The 22056-nt window shown below is 43.4% G+C and overlaps 3 protein-coding genes across 4 annotated transcripts in view; 2 read left to right on the top strand and 1 right to left on the bottom strand.

Annotated features, from left to right (window-relative positions):
- Positions 1 to 22056, bottom strand: part of LOC112431813 (protein NLRC3-like) — a 132144-nt gene that overhangs the window by 29380 nt on the left and 80708 nt on the right. For both annotated transcript variants that reach the window (XM_076879340.1, XM_076879343.1), the window contains one exon: positions 2230 to 2473. In XM_076879340.1, coding sequence (XP_076735455.1) covers positions 2230 to 2467 — 238 coding nt within the window. In that variant the 5' untranslated portion in view covers positions 2468 to 2473. The remainder of the gene's footprint in view (positions 1 to 2229; positions 2474 to 22056) is intronic.
- Positions 11448 to 22056, top strand: part of LOC101474121 (NLR family CARD domain-containing protein 3) — a 41659-nt gene continuing 31050 nt past the window's right edge. The window contains exons 1-2 of the mRNA XM_076879350.1: positions 11448 to 11524; positions 20798 to 20890. The gene's annotated coding sequence lies outside the window, so the exon portion shown is untranslated. The remainder of the gene's footprint in view (positions 11525 to 20797; positions 20891 to 22056) is intronic.
- On the top strand, positions 14453 to 15895 carry LOC143414031 (zinc finger BED domain-containing protein 4-like). The gene is made up of 2 exons (XM_076877648.1): positions 14453 to 14979; positions 15379 to 15895. The coding sequence occupies exons 1-2, from the start codon at positions 14558 to 14560 to the stop codon at positions 15893 to 15895; spliced, it is 939 nt and encodes a 312-aa protein (XP_076733763.1). The 5' UTR covers positions 14453 to 14557.

Genomic DNA, 22056 nt, shown 5'->3' on the forward strand with positions numbered 1-22056 from the left:
ATGATCTGTGAGTAGATCCAGAATTAGATGACCCTTGCTCGTAAGCGAGCGGATGTTAAGGAGGCCAAAATTGACGTCGGTGCTGTCAGACTGGACAGAGGTGTTAGTCGACCTGGGCAGGCTGGCTAAAACACTGTGATCAACAGCCCTGTCGAAGTTTAGTGGAGGACGACGAGAAGTGGACCAGAGGGTCTGTATTGGCTTAGAGTCGTCATGGTGGAAATTCTGACGAGAGCCCCGGTGAATGTACTTTCGGCGAGGGAGGAAGGCGAAATCTGTGTGGAGATGAAGCGGCGGTGGAGAAGCCAGGTGAAAGCGGAGACGGAGAAGCTCGTCAGCTGAGTATTGGTAAAGTCCAGCACTAGGTCAGTAGACCAATGACATAAAAATCCAGACCCATACGAGCAAGACACAGATCCTGCTAGGCCACATCACGGACAGTCAGATAAGCCAAACAGTCAGGTGTACGGATCCAAGGGAGAAAACGGCCAAACAAACAGGCAGATGGACTACACCCAAAATACTCAGGCACTTGCAAAATTCGCTAGATCACCAGTAAGATGTATCAAAGAATATATGAATAAATAATAATAAATAACAAATATGAATAATATATGAATAAAATATAAAAAGATACCAGGGAGTAGCGGCAGCAAGCCACGCCAGCGTTCACTCAACCGGAAACCTGAGGATCAGCACTATGTAGCCTATAGGCTAGATGATACAGTTATAATGGCAGTTTGGCTGGAAATGGAGGGAGAAGACTGTATGCCTTACTCTCGTGGTGCAATCGCATTGTCTCCTATTTGTTTTAAAAAGACATACTAAAACTGCAATCCAGTTATTCACAATACAATTCAATTTGGAGACAGATCGTGAAAGAGTATAGTCTCAGAGCATTCCCATTTTGACACCTATTACAGCTAATCCTGCATTTACACCCTCCATTTTAGATGGGACATTTGATTGCTGAAAGGAAATGTGGTTGCAAAATGTGGGACACCTGTACTTCCAGGGGTTCTTCACTTCATTTCAACAGCTTAAGGAGAAGTACAACTTATTAGCCTCTGATTATTCACAAATTGCACTACTCAAAGACAAGATTACATGAGATATTTCCTGAAACGTCACCAATTTGTGATAAATGTCAATGTGCAGAAGCTGATCTGCTTAAAAGTGTTGTAATGTGTACCAAGTTACAATGTTTTGGGGTTTCTGTGTTTTACTTTTTTTCCAAACTTTTTGATGTGCAATTAGACCCTGACCCCATTTTGATTCTTATTGGACTGTCGGAACAATCTAAAAAACGTAAGCGTGCACAGACTTCCCTCCTGTCCTATGGCCTAATGTTTGCAAAGAGACTGATTTTCCTGCTATGGAAGGGATAGGAAGTGCCCTCTCTGAAAACCTTGATTTCAGGACTGACAGATACTCTTAATCTGGAAAGGATCTGCCTATTATAAATGACAAACTGGACGACTTCGATCAGATTTGGAGGCCACTCATTGAGTATCTGGAAATTATGAACAAAAGAGAGTTTATGTGATCTTCACCATAGGTTAAAACAAGCTGATAGCACTCTGGGATAAGGGAATGGTGTGGGGAGGGAGGGGTGGGTTGTCCCCCCCCCCTTGTTTTTTGGTCACCCTTTTTGGTACTTTCCACTGTCTTGTTTGCTTTAATAGTTAATTATATGTTATTGACTGGAAACAGGCAATTTGGATTTTGCATCAATCCTGCTTATTACAGAGAAACTACCATGTGTGTTTCTATGTAATAATCAAAAGTTTTAAACACAACAGTTACATTCTGTATTATTGCATTATGTATTATATGGTAACAAGATACAAACATGCTAAAACATCAGCCAGTAGCACCTTATTATTGTAATGAGATTATTCCAAGTAAAACTGTATAAACATGTAAAGATACAAAGTCACAGACATTATTTCCCTATTTCACACAGGTTATCATATTGTTACCCAAGTATTACGATACTCTTACTAACTGCTTTTACCTCGTGGACATCTCTTTATTTACACATTATTACTCCGAGTATTTGGGTCCAGTTACATCAATTTCCGTGTAATGTTACTCAACTGTAACCACTGTTATTCCTACGAATTTCAAATAGGAGGCATCAATAGTGTGGAACAAAAGTAACAAAGAAAAAGGTTTTATAAAGACTGGCACTGCTGTATTTTATTACTGTTGGAGATGTTGTGGTACCTGTTTCTTTTATCTTCTTTATAATCAAGTTGGTGACCTTCATCACATCATCAGTATATGTCTCCACCATCAAATCCACTGTCTCCAGTTCATCTGCTGTCTCCAGTTGGGACTGTTTGATGGCTGGAAAACCACCAAGTACCTGAGGATCCTGAAGACACCTGTGGAAGGCTTTCAGCTTCCCCTCACCCAACTCCTCCAAAATATCCAGCAGCTGTTCATCTACAGACGTCTCCATCTTTCTCTATAAAAACAGGAGAGGACATTTTCAATGCAAAGGCCAACATGGAATAGTGTGTCCCATGTGACTCATCAACAGTTTTCACACATTACACCCTGGTCTGTTTCTGATATGTGATTTATGACCCTCTGTTTTTAATCCTCAGTTCACCATCATATTTTAACACAGCAGGAAGATACAATGGTCTCTGTCAGGACCCTGGAAACAATCACACAAAAAAAAACTATTATAAAAAAATGGCCCTCTATTTGTTTTTGTTGTTATCATAAAATAGTTTTACGTGCTGACAGGTTGCTTCGTATTTGTGTATGGAGTAGCATGCCCGCATGAGTCCTCAGCACAACAATAATTTTACACGATTGTAAAGTTTATGCTTGTAGATCAGAATCAGAATCAGAATCAGAATACTTTATTGATCCCTGGGGGAAATTATTTTTTTGTTACAGTGCTCCATTTTAAACCAACATAAACCAACATTAAGACAAAACAGACAATACGCTAACTAAGAATAGCACAATATATACATATATATATACACTCAACAAAAATATAAACGCAACACCTTTGTTACTACTCCCATTCCCCATGGGATGGACGTAGAGACCTAAAATTCATTCCAGATACACAATATAACCATCCCTCCCAAACAGTGGTCACAAATCAGTCCAAATGTGTGGTAGTGGGCACATCTGCTATACTGAGATAATCCATCCCACCTCACAGGTGTGCCACATCAGGATGCTGATCTGACATCATGAGTAGTGCACAGGTGTACCTCAGACTGCCCACAACAAAAGGCCACCCTGGAATGTGCAGTTTTGTTTCACAGCAAAATGTCACAGATGCCACAAGCAATGAGGGAGCGTGCAACTGGCATGCTGACAGCAGGAATGTCAACCAGATCTGTCGCCCGTGCATTGAATGTTCATTTCTCAACCATAAGCCGTCTCCACAGGCGTTTCAGAGAATATGGCAGCACATCCAACCGGCCTTACAGTGCTCCATTATAAACCAACATTAAGACAAGACAGACAATATGCTAACTAAGAATAGCATAATATATACATATATATATATATATATATATATATATACATAAGTCACTCATTAAAAGATCATGTCATATACAATTTCAACTCTACATGACGTCTCAATTTTTATTCTGTTTTTGAACCATCATCTAAACACTTCTGATAGAGACAGGCAGCAAACATCAGCAGCAGTGATTAATGGTCTCACAGTGCCCTGTAGAGAAACGGAGGTGTAATATATCACACACTGTACCAGAGGGAGAAGCTGTGTGGATTTCGGTTAACTGGTGAGTCTAAACTGGCTGCTGATGTGAGCGAGATGAGTGCTCAAAGTGTTCAGGATAAAGTGCTGTACTGTATGAATGTGGACTGTGATCAAAGTGCTCTGAGAGGTTAGAAAGAATTGCTCTGTGTGAATAGAAGTACATTATAGTATATTACAAATATGTACAAAGTCCTCTGTAAAACCTTCAAGGTGTAAAGAAGGTGAGGTGAAGGTGTAAAGATCAGGACAAATTCTCCACAAACACAAATCTTATGATGCATTTGTCTTATATGTGTTTTTAGAATGTGATGTCTGAGAGCTGCAGTGGTTCTGATAAAGAGTGAGCAGTCTGAGATGTCAGTGAGCAGTAACAAGGAGAAAATGTTTGCTGCCTGTTGAACAGAAACACTTTCCAAGACAATTGAAAGCTGAATGATCAGAGACACTTACAGCAGTGACGCGGAGTCCTGGTTCTCCTCACAGATCCAAGAGTTCACAGAGTGGAGCTGAAGACTTCACTTCACCTGAGCTGGATCACCTCACCGGCAAACACTGACACAATAAGTCTCAGAACTTCCTGTCGAGCACAGCTGGCTCCACCTCAGCCTCTAAAACCTGAATGTTGACTTCTTGGAACAAGCTGGTTTGATCTGTTTGTGTTTCCAGTTAAAGGGAGGGACAGTGTCACTTACACACTTAAAACTGTTTCATAAAACACTGTGAACAAACACTGGAAGAAGACATCCAAAATCCAGCACTTGGGATCTGTTGTGGTACAAGTACTGCACCACCACTGAGTTAGTGTTTGTATAAATGTGGTGAAGCAAAGCCAAAAAGAAAACCCCACCATCATGTGTATAAAAATACTTATTGGATAAATAATGAAAGAATCAGCACAACATACCAAAGAAAGAAAAATGAGGTCAGGGCCTCAGACAGAAATGATAAAGATATAAAACATGACAGTTGTATATGAACACAGGTCTGAACAGGTTGGTCCTGATCTGCTCATTAAAATCTGCATTATCTCGCTTTTTCATCTTTAATCACTGGTGAAATAAAGCTGCTTTGTTTGATGATGATTGATGTGGTTGTGTTTCCTGCTTTCAGTCTTCCAAGGAAATTTTCAGACTAGAAATACTAGAAACCGCCTGCAACACAGTTTCAGTTGGCAGCGCCCCTGCTCTTTGTGAAGCAACAACAACATGTTATTTAACAGATCTGTAAAAAGACTAAAACAAACCAAGAGTTTAACTTCAAAACTGAATTAAACACATTTTAATTCGGACTTTTCAAAGGTGTCAGGGTTACTTTGTCCATAGTTTAAAACATATTTCCATTCTTCTTTATCTATCCTGGGAGTTTCTGCAAAACCTGAATGAGCAGAAGAATGTTCAGTTACAGCTCCAGGCTTCTCAGCTTTAACCCCTGCATGAGTGACAGTCAAGTATCACTCCTCAGGCTCCTTTCAGACTACGTGGCTTGCTCAACTTGTTGGTGCAAAAAGGTGATTAGCTGAAAACTTGGCATGTCTCAAAATGGTGTGCAGTGTGTCCTTAAAGATCTGAGAAAGAATAGAATAGAGTAAAATAGCTTTTTATCGTCATTTACAAATACAATGAAATTTTGAGTGCTCCACACCAACTGTGCCAGGATAAAATATAAATATTAGAAAGCTCTGCTGACAATGACCCACACCCGTTTTCACCCCTGGGCCGTGTGATTAGGCAGAGGATCAATAGTGGCTCCACAACCCTCTTAGGGACACTCCCAACAGGCCTTAAAAATCTGGGACTCTCCACCAAATGTTCTCAGAAATGAAGAAGCTTCTCAGACAAAAATTAATGACGTTCAGTCTTTTCCTTCCAAGCTCCTGAGATCACCATGACCTGGGTGACTGAGAACCACAGACATCAATAAAACCACACATGAGTGATGGTAACTGGTAAATATTAACGTTTAATAAGTTGAGTTCATGTTTTTATCATTTTCCAATACTGTTCCTCTGATTCAGGATTATGTGTGTGCATTGCCGACACGGTCGTTATCATCCTACAGTCCTCTAGACACACTCAAAACTGTTAAGGGTAGCTGCACACCAGAGGTGTGAAGTATCCATACATTCATCCATCCATCAATCTTCTTCTGCTTTAACCAGGGCCAGGTAGCAGGGGCAGCAGCCTAAGCAGAAAACCCCAGACCTCCCTCTCCCTAGCCACCTCCTCCAGTTTATCTGGGGGAACACCAAGGCGTTCCCAGGCCAGCTGAGAGATATAATCTCTCCAGCGTGTCCTAGATCTGCCCTGGGGGCGCCCAGGAGGAACCCTTGTCAGATGCCCAAACTACTTCAACTGGCTCACCCTTTAGAGGAAGCGCATTTCTGCCGCTTGTATCGGCAATTTCATTCTTTCGGGCACTACCCACAGCTTGTGACCTGAGGGTAGGGACAAAGATTAACCACTAAATTGAGAGCTTTGCTTTTATGCTCAGCTCCCTCTTCACCACGATGGACCAGTGCAGCGTCCGCATCGCTGCAGCTGCAGCACCAATCCGTCTGTCGATCTCCCGCTCCCTTCTCCCATCACTCCTGAACAAGACCCCGAGATACTTGAACTCCTCCACTTGGAGTGGGCACTCCACCCTTTTCCGGCTGAGAACCATGGCCTCAGATTTGGAGGTGTTGATCATCATTCCCGCTGCTTGACATGTTCGAATATGGTGTTCGTTATCACCAAACTGAGGTTTGCACAGAAGTCCAATAACAAAACACCGTTCAGGTTCAGATTAAGCAGGACGTTCCTCCCAATCACGCCCCTCCAGGTCTCGCTGTCACACACATGAGCATCGAAGTTTCCCAGTAGGACGACAGAGTCTCAAGGCGAAGCAACCTTCCAGCACCCCATCTGGTGCTGGGTACTCTGAACTGCCCCTCGGCGCGTAAGCACAGATGACAATCAGGACTATCCTATCTTATCTTATCTTATCTTATCTTATCATTATCATTCCCTGTTACCTGAAGGTGCAGGGAACAAACCCTCTCATCCACCGAGAAGAACCCCAACGTACAGGCAGCAAGCCGAGGCGATACCAAGATACCCACACCAGCCCGCCGCCTCTCACCAGGGGCAACTCAGACAGAGTCCAGCCCCTCTCCAGGAGACTGGGTCCAGAGCCCAAGCCATGCGTTGAGGTGCGCCTGACTATATCTAGCCAGTACCTCTTAACCTCACGCATTGACTCAGGCTCCTTGCCCGCCAGAGAGGTGACATTCCATGTCCCAATTGCCAGTCTTGGTAGCCAGGGATCAGTCCGCCAGGGCCTCTGCTCCCGACCCCTACGGCGCTTCTGGCGGGTGGTGGGCCTGCAGGAGGTTGGGCCCATGTCCCCATTTTGGGCTTTGCCCGGGCGGGCCCCATGGCCCAGACAGGGTAAACTGTTACCTCTGTGATATCCTCACAAGGGTCTTCTGAATCGCTCTTTGTCTGGTCCCTTACCCAGGACCAATCTGCCATGGGAGACCCTACCAGGGGGCAAAAGCCTCCATGCAATATAGTACCTGGGATCCCTGGGACACACAAAACCTTCCACCACGATAAGGTAGCAATTCAAGGAGGGGAGCAGAGAAGCAATGAAGTACAAATACTTTTTTAACCCTTTAAAGCTGGTTGGAACAGGCACGCTCCGTTTTGCATAACTATTTTTAAATCCCTGTAGAACCAGAAACACGTAAGCTAGTGCAATAATTTTTTTTTGCATATGAAACCAGAGGAGTTGTACTTACATCTTATGCCATCAGCCTGTCCTCGGTCACGGTTTCCTTCCACATATAGCTTTGCAAAACTTGCATAAAAACCACTTGCAGCAACAAAAACATGTAAAAAAAACCAAAAACGATTTTCAATTTTTTTGTGCCATTTGTGCCATTTGTGGGAGCATTTCAAGTTGCTATACAACTGTTATAGCCCATATTTTAATAATATGTATGCATTAAGTCCATAGTAATTACATAAATTTCAAAAAAGTCCAATAAACAACAAAAAAATTGAAAATCGTTTTTGTTTTTTATTACATATATTTCTACTTAGAGAAATTTAAGAGGTTTATCCCTCAAAACTTTAAATACAAAAAAGTTGCAAAAAATAGTTTACAACAACAGGAAATTTTCTTTTGAGTGTCTTCATAATTTTATTTTTGAGGCACACCAATCTTTATATACTGCGGAAAAAATGAAAATAAATATTATAATGCAAGTTTGCAAAGAAAACAGCAGGTGCATCAAAATAAACTATTTAAAGCAGTGCAATTTGAGTTCTAAGCATCCCAGAAACTATTCAGAAAAACATGAAGTCAAACATGACTTTTAAAAACACCAGTATAGGCTTGTAAGGCTTATAATTAAAAAAGGCCTTACATTTAAGTAAGTAAGTACAACTCCTCTGATTTCATATGCAAAAAAATTTTTTTGCACTAGCTTACGTGTTTCTGGTTCTAAAGGGATTTAAAAATAGTTATGCAAAATGGAGCGTGACCGCTCCTACCGGCTTTAAAGGGTTAAGCACCGGTTCGAGCACAGTTTAAGCATCTGCACAGTTTTAAAAGTACCAATTTTATCCCACAACTTAGACATTCACATTACTCACACCCTCATTACACATACATATAGGATCTTGGGGGTGGGCACGATACACGGAGTCCTAGTTACCATCAGGGTGTACACCTCACCCCTGGCATCGTTGCCCACCTCTCAATTTTAAATACACGTAGACATTGAGGGCTAGCAGGAGGGACCATGCGCTTACCTGGTGCTCTCTGGCAGGTAGCTCCATGCCCTCCTGGGTTTTAAATGCACCTTAGAACACACATGCATCAACACTACAATGAGCGGGTGGAGGGAGGTTTGGGGTCTTCTCTCACCCCCGTTCTCTGCGACCTGCTGGAGCAGGGGGGCTAGGAGGAGGAGTTGGCCGTCCGACTGCGGTCTGGGGTGTGGAGCCTTCCTGCTGCTGCGGAGTCGGGGCGGTCTGCCTCCCCCCACCCCAGGGAAAAGGGAAACACCACCTGGGTCTGGGTGCAGTTCCCCCCTCCAGGGGCAAGGGTACCTTGACCCGGTTCGTAGAGTACGCTTGGGGAGTGTGATCGTGTGTACAGCGTCTCTTTATGTCTGTCTCCACGTTGGTTGAGTGTGGAGTAAGTGCATATGAGAGCATGAGGGTGGGAATGGATGTTTGTATCTGTGTGTGCCTGTATGTCTGTGTCTATATGTCAGGTTGGGTATCAGACGCCACCTCTCTGGGGACATCTCAGGCCCTCCAAGGTTTGGAGGCCTAGCAGGGCTAGCAGGAGGCACTATGCGCTTACCTGCTGCTCTCTGGCAGGTAGCTCCATGCCCTCCTGGGTTTTAAATAGAGATGGACCGATCCGATATTACGTATCGGTATCGGTCCGATACTGACCTAAATGACTGGATCGGATATCGGAGAAAAATAAAAAATGTAATCCGATCCATTAAATATCACGAAAGCACCTCACAAAACTTGCAACACGCCGTAACTCACCTCAGAACGTTAGCACGTCGGAGCAGTATGCATCACGTGATAGAGCGGCTGTGGCATGCGGGACCTGTCGGTGGTCTGGATAGCATTTGGAGCTTCGCTAGCAACCCGGCATTTCATCTCCGACAAAGTTATCCCCAAGAGAAGTAAAGCAAGTTTGTAAGTCCATCTCTGAATGTTTGTAAAGCATTCCCACGTTAAGCTTAACGAGCGACTGCCTCTCGCTCTCCGGCTGCTACTTCAATTGTGAAACTGCTTAAATGATCAGCTGATCGGCTTTTCTGTCGCGAGTCCGTCTTTGTTTTTGGTCCACTTCGCACCAGAAAGAGCAAACCAGTGGCTGAACAACAGCAGCACGTTTAAGCTTGATAAGCTGTTGTTAGAATGTATTTAATATTACTTTCTACACCAGGATCTTTTTCTACGTAGCTGACGGCTGGTAACTGTGCAGGGGCGGATCTAGCAAAGTTTAGCCAGGGGGGCCGATAGGGCATTAACTGGGAAAAGGGGGCACAAAGACATACTTTTCTTTCTTATTCTCATTTAAAATGTCGAGCTTTCAATAAATAATTATCTGACACCCAAAGTTTTAATTTGATGTAAAAGGAATAGAAGTCAATTACTGTATATAGTGACTATTAAGTCTAATATATATACCCTAGTAAGCTATAGTACTTTTTCCTTTGGGAAGGTACCATCTGTGCAGTCTGCAATTTTGTTGAAGAAAGATGTTGAATCTATTTAATATTTCTTGAAAAATAATTGATTTCTGTGCATTTTTTTTTCACACTGCATCAAATTAAGGTTGATTACGTCGATTAAGCATCATGAGGTGGCGCGTGAGGGGTGGTTCCCTATTTTTTATTTATTTATTTTTGTTGTTGCTGGGAGTTGGAACCCTATTAGTTAGGTTGCTTAATATTTACGCTAAGTACTCTTTAAAATACCAGAATAGGGAGGATGGTGTAGGTCTAAGTTTATTAGATTGATCAGTATTGCTGAACTATGAAATATTTTTTTTGTATACAGGTATAACAGAATAGCTTTAGTGTAGTTGTTGTTTTAAACTTGAGTATGAACTTGCAGACTTGCAAAATGCAGCAAGATATTTTAAAAAACAGTTTTGTTGATTAAAAAACACTATATCGGATTCATATCGGTATTGGCAGATATCCAAATTTATGATATCGGTATCGGTATCGGACATAAAAAAGTGGTATCGTGCCATCTCTAGTTTTAAATGCCCCTTAGAACACACATGCATCAACACTACAATGAGCGGGCGGAGGGAGGTTTGGAGTCTTCGCTCACCCCCATTCTCTGTGGCCTGCTGGAGCGGGGGGGGCTAGGAGGAGTTGGCCGTCCGACTGCGGTCTGGAGTGTGGGGCCTCCCTGCTGCTGCTGAGTCGGGGCGGTCTGCCTCTCCCCACCGCAGGGAAAAGGGTAACACCACCTGGGTCTGGGTGCAGTTCCCCCCTCCAGGGGCAAGGGTACCTAGACCCGGTTGGTAGAGTACGCTTGGGGAGTATGATCGTGTATACAGCGTCTCTTTATGTCTGTCTCCACGTCGGTTGAGTGTGGAGTAAGTGCACATGAGAGCATGAGGGTGGGAATGGATGTTTGTGTCTGTGTGTGCCTGTATGTCTGTGTCTATATGTCAGGTTGGGTATCAGACGCCACCTCTCTGGGGACATCTCAGGCCCTCCAAGGTTTGGAGGCCTATCTCCACCCCTGCCGGTGGCGGACTCCCTCAGGTGTCGGTGCGTTGGTGGTTCTTTGTATCTGGGGGTGGGCGTCCGGGTACACACCGGCTCACTCCTTGGCGGCCGATTATTGGGGCTCGCTCGGGCCACTTCGGAGGTGGGATGTTCCCGGCCTCTCGGCCTGGGGCTCGGTCACTCAGGCACAGCTGGCTGCCGGCGGAGCTCACGGGCGCGTCACTGCAACTCCCCCTGGCTTCTGCTCCGCGGCTGCTGAATGAGCCCTCATCTGGGACTCTCCTTAGCTCTTTCTGGGACAGTGGCGCGGCTGCCCCTCTGTGGGTCTTCCTTGGTCTCTTGTGTTCTGGGGGCCTCTGGATGTCTGGAGTTTTGATCTCCTCCATACCCGCTTCACACCCTGGAGGACGGGGCTGTGGCTCCCCACACTCCCTAGCAGATCATTACATGGAGAAACCTTTGGAATGCAAGCATGCTGATCCACACAGGTATGCACACAGGTGTACACATGGGTATTCACAGACGCGGACTACAGCTTTCTTGGCTGCTGCCTCAAAACACACTGTGCGCTGTCTATCTTGCGTGTTGCACAATATCGTTTATTATTTAGTAACTATTGATATCTACTGCTAGCTAGTTTATTGTGATGGTGCTTTTTTTTCTATTATTATGTTGCTCTTTGTTGTTTGCTTTCTCTTCTGTTTTTTTTTCTCCATACAGGTGACCCAGGTGTTTTTTTTTTTCTCTCTCTTCCCCCCCTTCTCACCGTCTCTTCTCCCCTTAGGTTTCCTTTCTCTCGCTCTCTTTCTTTCATTCTTTCTCCCTGTCCTATCCCCCAGTCATGTCTGTCCCGTTTGTAGCAACTGAAAATAAAATAAATTCATAATTATAATAAAGGTCAATCAAATGGATCAATATGGCAAGGCCATGATGATCCACTTGGTAAAATAAATCCGCTTGGCATCTTCCTTGGCCTTAAGACAACAAGTCTGATGGCTATAAATCAAAACGGGACAAAAAAAAAAAAAAAGAAGCGCCGTAGGGGTCGCGTGCATTGTGGGCAGGAGCAGAGGCCCTGGCGGACTGATCCCCGACTACCAAGACTGGCAATTGGGACATGGAATGTCACCTCTCTGGCGGGCAAGGAGCCTGAGTTAGTGCGTGAGGTTAAGAGGTACTGGCTAGATATAGTCAGGCGCACCTCAACGCATGGCTTGGGCTCTGGACCCAGTCTCCTGGAGAGGGGCCGGACTCTGTCTGAGTTGCCCCTGGTGAGAGGCGGCGGGCTGGTGTGGGTATCTTGGTATCGCCTCGGCTTGCTGCCTGTACGTTGGGGTTCTTCTCGGTGGATGAGAGGGTTTGTTCCCTGCACCTTCAGGTAACAGGGAATGAGTCCTGATTGTCATCTGTGCTTACGCGCCGAGGGGCAGTTCAGAGTACCCAGCACCAGATGGGGTGCTGGAAGGTTGCTTCGCCTTGAGACTCTGTCGTCCTACTGGGAAACTTCGATGCTCACGTGTGTGACAGCGAGACCTGGAGGGGCGTGATTGGGAGGAACGTCCTGCTTAATCTGAACCTGAACGGTGTTTTGTTATTGGACTTCTGTGCAAACCTCAGTTTGGTGATAACGAACACCATATTCGAACATGTCAAGCAGCGGGAATGATGATCAACACCTCCAAATCTGAGGCCATGGTTCTCAGCCGGAAAAGGGTGGAGTGCCCACTCCGGGTCAGGGACGAGTTCCTGCCCCACGTGGAGGAGTTCAAGTATCTCGGGAGTGATGGGAGAAGGGAGCGGGAGATTGACAGACGGATTGGTGCTGCAGCTGCAGCGATGCGGACGCTGCACTGGTCCATCGTGGTGAAGAGGGAGCTGAGCATAAAAGCAAAGCTCTCAATTTAGTGGTTAATCTTTGTCCCTACCCTCAGGTCACAAGCTGTGGGTAGTGCCCGGAAGAATGAAATTGCCGATACAAGCGGCAGAAATGCGCTTCCTCTAAAGGGTGAGCCAGTTGAAGTAGTTTGGGCATCTGACAAGGGTGCCTCCTGTGTGCCCCCAGGGCAGATCTAGGACACGCTGGAGAGATTATATCTCTCAGCTGGCCTGGGAACGCCTTGGTGTTCCCCCAGATAAACTGGAGGAGGTGGCTAGGGAGAGGGAGGTCTGGGGTTTTCTGCTTAGGCTGCTGCCCCTGCTACCTGGCCCTGGTTAAAGCAGAAGAAGATTGATGGATGGATGAATGTATGGATACTTCACACCTCTGGTGTGCAGCTACCCTTAACAGTTTTGAGTGTGTCTAGAGGACTGTAGGATGATAACGACCGTGTCGGCAATGCACACACATAATCCTGAATCAGAGGAACAGTATTGGAAAATGATAAAAACTAGAGATGGACCGATCCGATATTCAGTATCGGTATCGGTCCGATATTGACGTAAATTACTGGATCGGATATCGGAGAGAAATTTAAAATTTTTTATCCGATCCAGTGAATATCACAAAAGCACCTCAAAAACTCGCTAACATGGTATAACCCAGGTCATGACCTTAGCACGTCAGAGCAGTATGCGTCACGTGATCGAGCGGTTATCGTGTGGGAGAGCTCAGAGCCATCATGTCAGCAGTGTGGATTTATTTCAAACTAAAAGACGAAAAAAGCAAGACTGCCGAATGCAACTTATGCGATGCAAGTGTTTCGCAGGGTGGTAGCAGTGTGGGGAATTTTAACACCACAAACATGATTAAACACTTACAGAAACACCACGCAAAGGAGTACGCAGAATTTAGCCTGGCCTCCAAAGCTAAGCAGAAAAGTGTACCATATCAACAAATGCTTTTGGAAAACATTCAGAGACGTGAGAAACTCCCTCCGGAAAGCAATAGAGCGAAGCTGATAACGGAGAAAATAGTTGAATTTGTTGTGCTTGATGACCAGCCCCTTTCCGTTGTGGAAAATGATGGTTTTCGATGCTTAATTGAGCATTTAGAGCCTCGCTACATGCTGCCAAACCGGCATTTCATCTCGGAGGAAGCTATCCCAGGCAAGTACAAACAGGTGCGCAAGTTCATCTCCGAAAGTTTGGAAATAATTCCCACGTTAAGCATGACGACTGATATCTGGAGCTCGGACGTTTGTCCGTTGTCCCTGCTAAGCTTGACTGTACACTGGATAGACTCGAGTTTTACAATGCAAAAAGCAGTGTTGGAGGCCAAAGAGTTTCGTGGTTCACACACAGGAGAGTCCATCGCTGCAGCTATAGAGGAAATTTTAAATGCGTGGAAAATTCCGAAGAATAAAGTCCACGTTGTTTTGCGAGACAATGCCAGCAATATAAAAAAGGCAATGGACCGGCTAGGTGTTGCAAGTTTGGGATGCTTCGCGCACACTTTGCAACTTGTGTTGAATGAGGGACTGCTTGCACAACGTGGTGTATGTGATGCTGTGACAGTGGGCAGAAAAATAGTGGGTCACTTCAAACACTCACCACAGGCATATTCGCGTTTGGAGGACATTCAAATGGAGCTGAACATGTCACCCAAACGTCTGATACAAGATGTGCGAACAAGATGGAATAGCACATATTATATGATCAAGACCCTCACAGAACAGAAGCGAGCCTTGTGTGCATATTCTGCAGAGTATGATCTGCCTGCCACACTTAGTGCACATCAGTGGGGGTTACTGGAAAAGGTCCTGACAGCTCTAGCTCCCTTTGAGGAGTTAACAAAGGAGGTAAGCGCATCATCCTCATCTGCATCTGATGTCATCCCTATTGTCTGCGTCCTTAAGCGCGTGCTCTCCCGAGAAAACGAGGCCGACGATGGAATAAAGAAAATGAAAGGCACTCTTCTCGAAGCAGTTAACAGACGCTTCAGAGATGTGGAATCCGAGCCACTATACACAGTTGCAACACTGCTGGATCCAAGATATAAAGACAGGTATGTAAGGCTTCACTCATGTTATTTTAACAGATCAACTTGTGTTTTGTGTGTGTGTGTGTGTGTGTGTGTGTGTGTGTGTGTGTGTGTGTGTGTGTGTGTGTGTGTGTGTGTGTGTGTGTGTAAGTGATAGTGCATTAGAGAGAGTGTGTCAGAAAATGGTGAGGACATTCTAGATTAGTTGTGATAGACTTGTCATTCAGTCAGGACACCACCATTGCGCATTATAACATGTATTGTCTGATTCAGAGTAGTACAGCAAAGTATGTTGAGGTCTTTATGATGGGCATGGAATAAATAGCAAGAATGAGGAATGATAGTTTAATCACACTGCTGAATGATACTAATGATAAATTTAATGATTGTTTAATATTCAAGTTTGGACTTTTTTCATTTCAGGTACTTCACGAGTGTAGAAACCTCAAAACAAGCTAAGGATGCTTTGATGGCAGAGGTGAGGAAGATGGAGTTTTTGAGAACTACATTAAACTCCTCAGAGCCAGCAGAGGGGACATCAGCAGTCTTGGAGCCAGCAAAGAAGACTCCACGGGTGGAATCTTCCAGCCAAAGCAGACTTGAAAGTGTTTTTGATGAAATCCTGAAGGAAAACACTCAAGATCCTGTTCCTCAGTTAGCCACGACAAGTGCACGTATTGAAGTGCAAACTTACCTTAGTGAGCCAACCATTCAATGCTCAGATAATCCACTGCTGTACTGGCAAGCCAACAAACTTAGATTTCCCACTCTGGTTTCTACAGCAGCTAAATTTCTCTGTGCACCTACCACAAGTATTGAGAGTGAGAGACTCTTCAGTACAGCCTCCATTATCATTGATGAAAGGAGAAGCAGGCTGACAGCTGAGAAGGTTGAAATGTTGATCTTTCTGAAGAAGAACCTAACTCTCATGTTAAAGTGAAAAAAATGTTACAATTGCATTATTACAAGAATGTTGTTTGCTCTGCTAAAATTGCACCTTTTTTCAGTACCAAAGGGGTTTTGAAATTTGTATAAAGTTGCACTGTTATTTACTTGAATTTTACTTTAAATATTTCAAGATTTAAAGTTCTGCATAATGTTGCACTTTTATTTTGATGAATGTTACTTTAAATACTTCGAGATTTAAAGTTCTGCATTATGTTGCACACTTTCAGGATGGATATTTTGATAGTGGTGACAGCTAAACAGTGCTAAAGTTTAAATAAAGAGATATGCATTGTTGAAGTGAGCAATATTTTGGGTGCAGTCTTTTTCTTGCATGCAAGTATAAGAGAATAGCTTTAGTGTTTTGTCTTTTTAAATTTGACTTTGAACTTATACAAAAACAGTTTAAAAAATAGATATATCGGATTTATATCGGTATCGGCAGATATCCAAATTTATGATATCGGTATCGGTATCGGACATAAAAAAAGTGGTATCGTGCCATCCCTAATAAAACATGAACTCAACTTATTAAACGTTAATATTTACCAGTTACCATCACTCATGTGTGGTTTTATTGATGTCTGTGGTTCTCAGTCACCCAGGTCATGGTGATCTCAGGAGCTTGGAAGGAAAAGACTGAACGTCATTAATTTTTGTCTGAGAAGCTTCTTCATTTCTGAGAACATTTGGTGGAGAGTCCCAGATTTTTAAGGCCTGTTGGGAGTGTCCCTAAGAGGGTTGTGGAGCCACTATTGATCCTCTGCCTAATCACACGGCCCAGGGGTGAAAACGGGTGTGTCATTGTCAGCAGAGCTTTCTAATATTTATATTTTATCCTGGCACAGTTGGTGTGGAGCACTCAAAATTTCATTGTATTTGTAAATGACGATAAAAAGCTATTTTACTCTATTCTATTCTTTCTCAGATCTTTAAGGACACACTGCACACCATTTTGAGACATGCCAAGTTTTCAGCTAATCACCTTTTTGCACCAACAAGTTGAGCAAGCCACGTAGTCTGAAAGGAGCCTGAGGAGTGATACTTGACTGTCACTCATGCAGGGGTTAAAGCTGAGAAGCCTGGAGCTGTAACTGAACATTCCTCTGCTCATTCAGGTTTTGCAGAAACTCCCAGGATAGATAAAGAAGAATGGAAATATGTTTTAAACTATGGACAAAGTAACCCTGACACCTTTGAAAAGTCCGAATTAAAATGTGTTTAATTCAGTTTTGAAGTTAAACTCTTGGTTTGTGTTAGTCTTTTTACAGATCTGTTAAATAACATGTTGTTGTTGCTTCACAAAGAGCAGGGGCGCTGCCAACTGAAACTGTGTTGCAGGCGGTTTCTAGTATTTCTAGTCTGAAAATTTCCTTGGAAGACTGAAAGCAGGAAACACAACCACATCAATCATCATCAAACAAAGCAGCTTTATTTCACCAGTGATTAAAGATGAATGTTATGCCTTTTGGTCAAAAGTCTGTGGTTAGTGCATAGTCTGATTAAGTTACATAAGCAAAGTGATAAATAAGTTCAAAGTTAAGAAATATTATAAGTGATTCATGCTAAAAACAGGTAAAATGTATGGGTTCGAAATTTGCTCAGAGTGAGACATCGTTATCACAAGCGATCTTTGTATTGTACGTGCGGAAATGGGAGCGAGGGAGCGCTCTGATCATTAACCTATCTTTGACGTATTTTCTCCGTTAATGCCGTGAAAAGTGCTTCGGCAGTATTAAAAGAGTGAACGAGTTCATGTACACGCTAAGAGTGCCCTACACGCTTGTACCTTGGGAAACATTCGTCTTATTAATATGTTCAGAGATGACTTTTATATGTGTTTACATGGAGTGAACTGCGATGCTAATGTAACGCACGTGTTAAGCTAGGCTAATCAGTAAGTTTGTCATTGAGATGTGTATTAGCTAGCAATTTATTTTCACTTTCTGTATGTTTTAGTTACAAATAAGAAATAGCAAGGAGAAGCCTTGAGAGAGATAAGGCTTTAAAGGATCTTCATTAAAAGCAAGAAAAGCAAGCCTTGTGTGGAAGATCTCCTCTATTTTGTTCGCTAGCTGTCTAGCTTCACATGGTCACGTGTCGTGAGGGCAGCATAGTAAAAAGACGAACGAAAAGACGCCTACTCAGCAGGTTCAAGCATACAGAGCTACTTTAAGCAACATGAGTCTACGCTCAGGAAGAAATTACTTAAAAGACTACGCTGCCGAAGAGCTAGACGAAGTAGCCGGTGGTGAACAACAAGCAGACGTCGCCACTCAACCAGCTACAATGCAGCAACGGTCTCAGCCATTCGACACCAAGTCGCAGCAATCCAGAACATCGACAAGGCATTCTCAACGGACATCCTCATCAACAGCTTCTGCAGCTGCAAGGGCCTACGCCAAAGCTCAAGCAGCACAAGCTCAACTGGCCTTCGCTGAAAAGGAAGCTAATGCAATGAAACAGAGAGCTGAACTGGATGCTCATCTACATGTCCTCCAGTGCCAAAAAGCAATATCCGCAGCTGAAGCAGAGGCCTCATCCTATGAAGAAGAAGAGATTCAGAGCGGGGAGCTCTACGGAGAACTTTGTGAGGAAGCTGAGCCCATCAGTACAGTGCACCGCACTAACGAATATGTTCAACAACAATGGGAGTTACTCTACCCAGACACTCAGCACGACCCAGCACAGTCTCCTAAAGGAAATTGCAATGAAGTAGATGTACAAGAGAGTACACAAATAACTAATCCTTTTATAACCAACACTCAGACGAAAACACCACCTGTAAACAGAGAAAGGAAACAGGAGCAAACAGCGAACACATGTGTAGTCGACACGTACTGGTCCAACTCCACAAAGCACACCCCCAACCTTAACAACTGCGTACCTGAATCAAGTGAAATGCAACAGTTTGCAAAATACCTAATTCGCAAAAAAATAGTCAGCACAGGTCTTTTGCACTTTGATGACAAACCTGAAAACTATTGGGCATGGAAAACCTCATTCATCAGCGCAACCAAAGACCTAAATTTGTCTCCAAGAGAGGAATTAGACTTGCTAACAAAATGGTTGGATCCAACATCATCCGAACAGGCTAAGCGCATTCGTGCTGTACACACCCTCAATCCTGCTGCAGGTGCGAAGATGGTCTGGCAACGCCTTGAAGAGTGCTACGGCTCACCTGAGGCTATTGAGGACGCACTCTTAAAAAAGGTAGAGGACTTTCCCAAACTCACAAACAAAGACAATGTTAAGCTGCAGGAACTTAGTGACATCTTATTGGAGCCACAGTGTGCTAAACAAGATGGCGCACTCCCAGGACTTGCTTACCTGGAAACAGCTAGAGGAGTCAGGCAAATAGTGGAAAAACTTCCCTTCAACCTACAGGAAAAGTGGACAACTGTAGGAACACAGTACAAGGAGACTCATAGTGTGTCATTTCCTCCGTTCTCAGTTTTCACACAATTTGTCCAGCGGCAAGCGAAAATGAGGAATGACCCAAGCTTTGCTATGTCCAAGGCCAACACCCATGTCCCTTCTCCCACAGAAAAACTGAGGTCTTATAGTCGCAAACCTACTGTGTCAGCACACAAAATGGACATTACGGCAGAGCCGGACCAGAATAATCTCAGTCCAAAGAAAATGGAGGAACCGGATCGCCAGTGCCCAATCCACAAAAAACCACATCCACTCAAAAAGTGTAAGCTCTTTAGAGACAAAACTATTGAAGAAAATGAAAAAGCGAGATAATGCAGATTTTAATGAGCAGATCAGGACCAACCTGTTCAGACCTGTGTTCATATACAACTGTCATGTTTTATATCTTTATCATTTCTGTCTGAGGCCCTGACCTCATTTTTCTTTCTTTGGTATGCTGTGCTGATTCTTTCATTATTTATCCAATAAGTATTTTTATACACATGATGGTGGGGTTTTCTTTTTGGCTTTGCTTCACCACATTTATACAAACACTAACTCAGTGGTGGTTGTCATGGTTCTGATTTTGAGGAAGAGACTACGACTGGTATACAGCTGGGTCAGCACAGATCATTTTATTAAAACACACATTACAGTGTGGGAAGAGCCGGACTTCTTCTTCGTTTGCACAAAGAAAGAGAGCTTTATAGTCATTATGACGTCACACAGTTAGATCTTACTGGAAATGATAACAGTTCCTCGCACTCAAAAAGTTCTCCTTATATGGACCTCAACTGCTACTTTAGAGAAAAACAAGTGTGTATTACATTGTGCATTTTGTGATAGTGTAGCTCTAGACTGTCCTAAGACGACCTTTCTGTTCTTATTAAGTGTGTATGTAAACGTGCGTGAATTACATAACGGTGTGCATGTTGTTAAAGGCCTGAATATGTCCAAGTGACTGGAACAGGCCCTGCTGAACCCACCAGATCGAGAGGTGTAAATACACTGATGGACAACAGCTTAAGCAGATAGAAATAATAATACAGAACAACAATAGACTGATTAAAGTGCTGATACTCTGTATACATTGATATCTTGCTCAGATTAACATAGATGTGATTCAAAGATTATTCTGTCAACTGATTCAACAATGGTAAATGATTAATCAGTGATAATTCTGATTATAACTGTGACCATAAGAATACAGAATAAAATATCTCTTGTCCACATGGTGCAGTACTTGTACCACAACAGATCCCAAGTGCTGGATTTTGGATGTCTTCTTCCAGTGTTTGTTCACAAGTGTTTTATAAAACAGTTTTAAGTGTGTAAGTGACACCGTCCCTCCCTTTAACTGGAAACACAAACAGATCAAACCAGTTTGTTCCAAGAAGTCAACATTCAGGTTTTAGAGACTGAGGTGGAGCCTGCTGTGCTCGACAGGAAGTTCTGAGACTTATTGTGTCAGTGTTTGCAGGTGAGGTGATCCAGCTCAGGTGAAGTGAAGTCTTCAGCTCCACTCTGTGAACTCTTGGATCTGTGAGGAGAACCAGGACTCAGCGTCACTGCTGTAAGTGTCTCTGATCATTCAGCTTTCAATTGTCTTGGAAAGTGTTTCTGTTCAACAGGCAGCAAACATTTTCTCCTTGTTACTGCTCACTGACATCTCAGACTGCTCACTCTTTATCAGAACCACTGCAGCTCTCAGAAATTAAACAGGTTCTAACAGTTTTTCTTTACTGCAAATGCAAATGCAACATGTTTTTCCTTTACTTAACCAGATTCTTACTCTGGATCACATTACATTGGCCTCCAGTAACACTGTGAGGAACGTTGGAGTCATTTTTGAACAGGATGTATCCTTCAATGCCCATATTAAACAAATATGTAGAAATGCTTTCTTCCATTTGTGCAAAATCTCTAAAATTAGAAATATCCTGTCTCAGAGTGATGCTGAAAAACTAGTTCATGCATTTATTACTTCTATTATACTATATCCTCGCATGTGATTGGCCACAATATGGAGGGATTAGAGACCGGCCCACCAGGTATTATAGGAAAAGTCATAAAGCCTTTGAATGAAAACAACCACTGTTGTGACAGTGATGTACACAGTCTTGTTGGTATATGTATGATTTCTATAGATTTGACATAAAAACTTGATACAGATAATTATTTGTTAAAAGTGAGACATTTTAAATGAGAATAAGAAAGAAAAGTATTTCTTTGTGTCCCCCTTTCCCTGTTAATGCCACACCTGCCCCCCTGGCAAAACTTTGCTAGACCCGCCCCTGCACAGTTACCAGCTGTCAGCTACAAAGATGATGGGTGGTTATCTTCTGTCCCTCTGTCCTTTACCTTTTCCTTTTCTTCTGACCACCCATTGTCTTGACCATCCAGCTGATACTAGAAAGTAATATTAAATAAATTCTAACAACAACTGATCAAGTTTAAACGTGCTGCTGTTGTTTAGTGCAACATCCGCTGGTTTCCTCTTTCTGCCGCAAATTGATAAGGAGATGAGACATCAGAAAAGCCGATGTAAGTCCCAGCAAAAGACGCAAACTCAGCAGTCTGCAACAACAGGTGATCATTGATCAGTTTCATGATTGAAGTAGCAACAGGAGAGGGAGGGGAGAGAATGAGAGAAGAAGAGGCAGCTGTGCAGCGTAACGACAGAATAACTCCAGCTTTGTGTCTTTTTCATTGTAGCTGAAGTCCAGGACAAACTGTGTT

This window comes from Maylandia zebra, linkage group LG3, assembly GCF_041146795.1.
Source record: "Maylandia zebra isolate NMK-2024a linkage group LG3, Mzebra_GT3a, whole genome shotgun sequence".
In the NCBI taxonomy this organism is placed as follows: domain Eukaryota; kingdom Metazoa; phylum Chordata; class Actinopteri; order Cichliformes; family Cichlidae; genus Maylandia; species Maylandia zebra.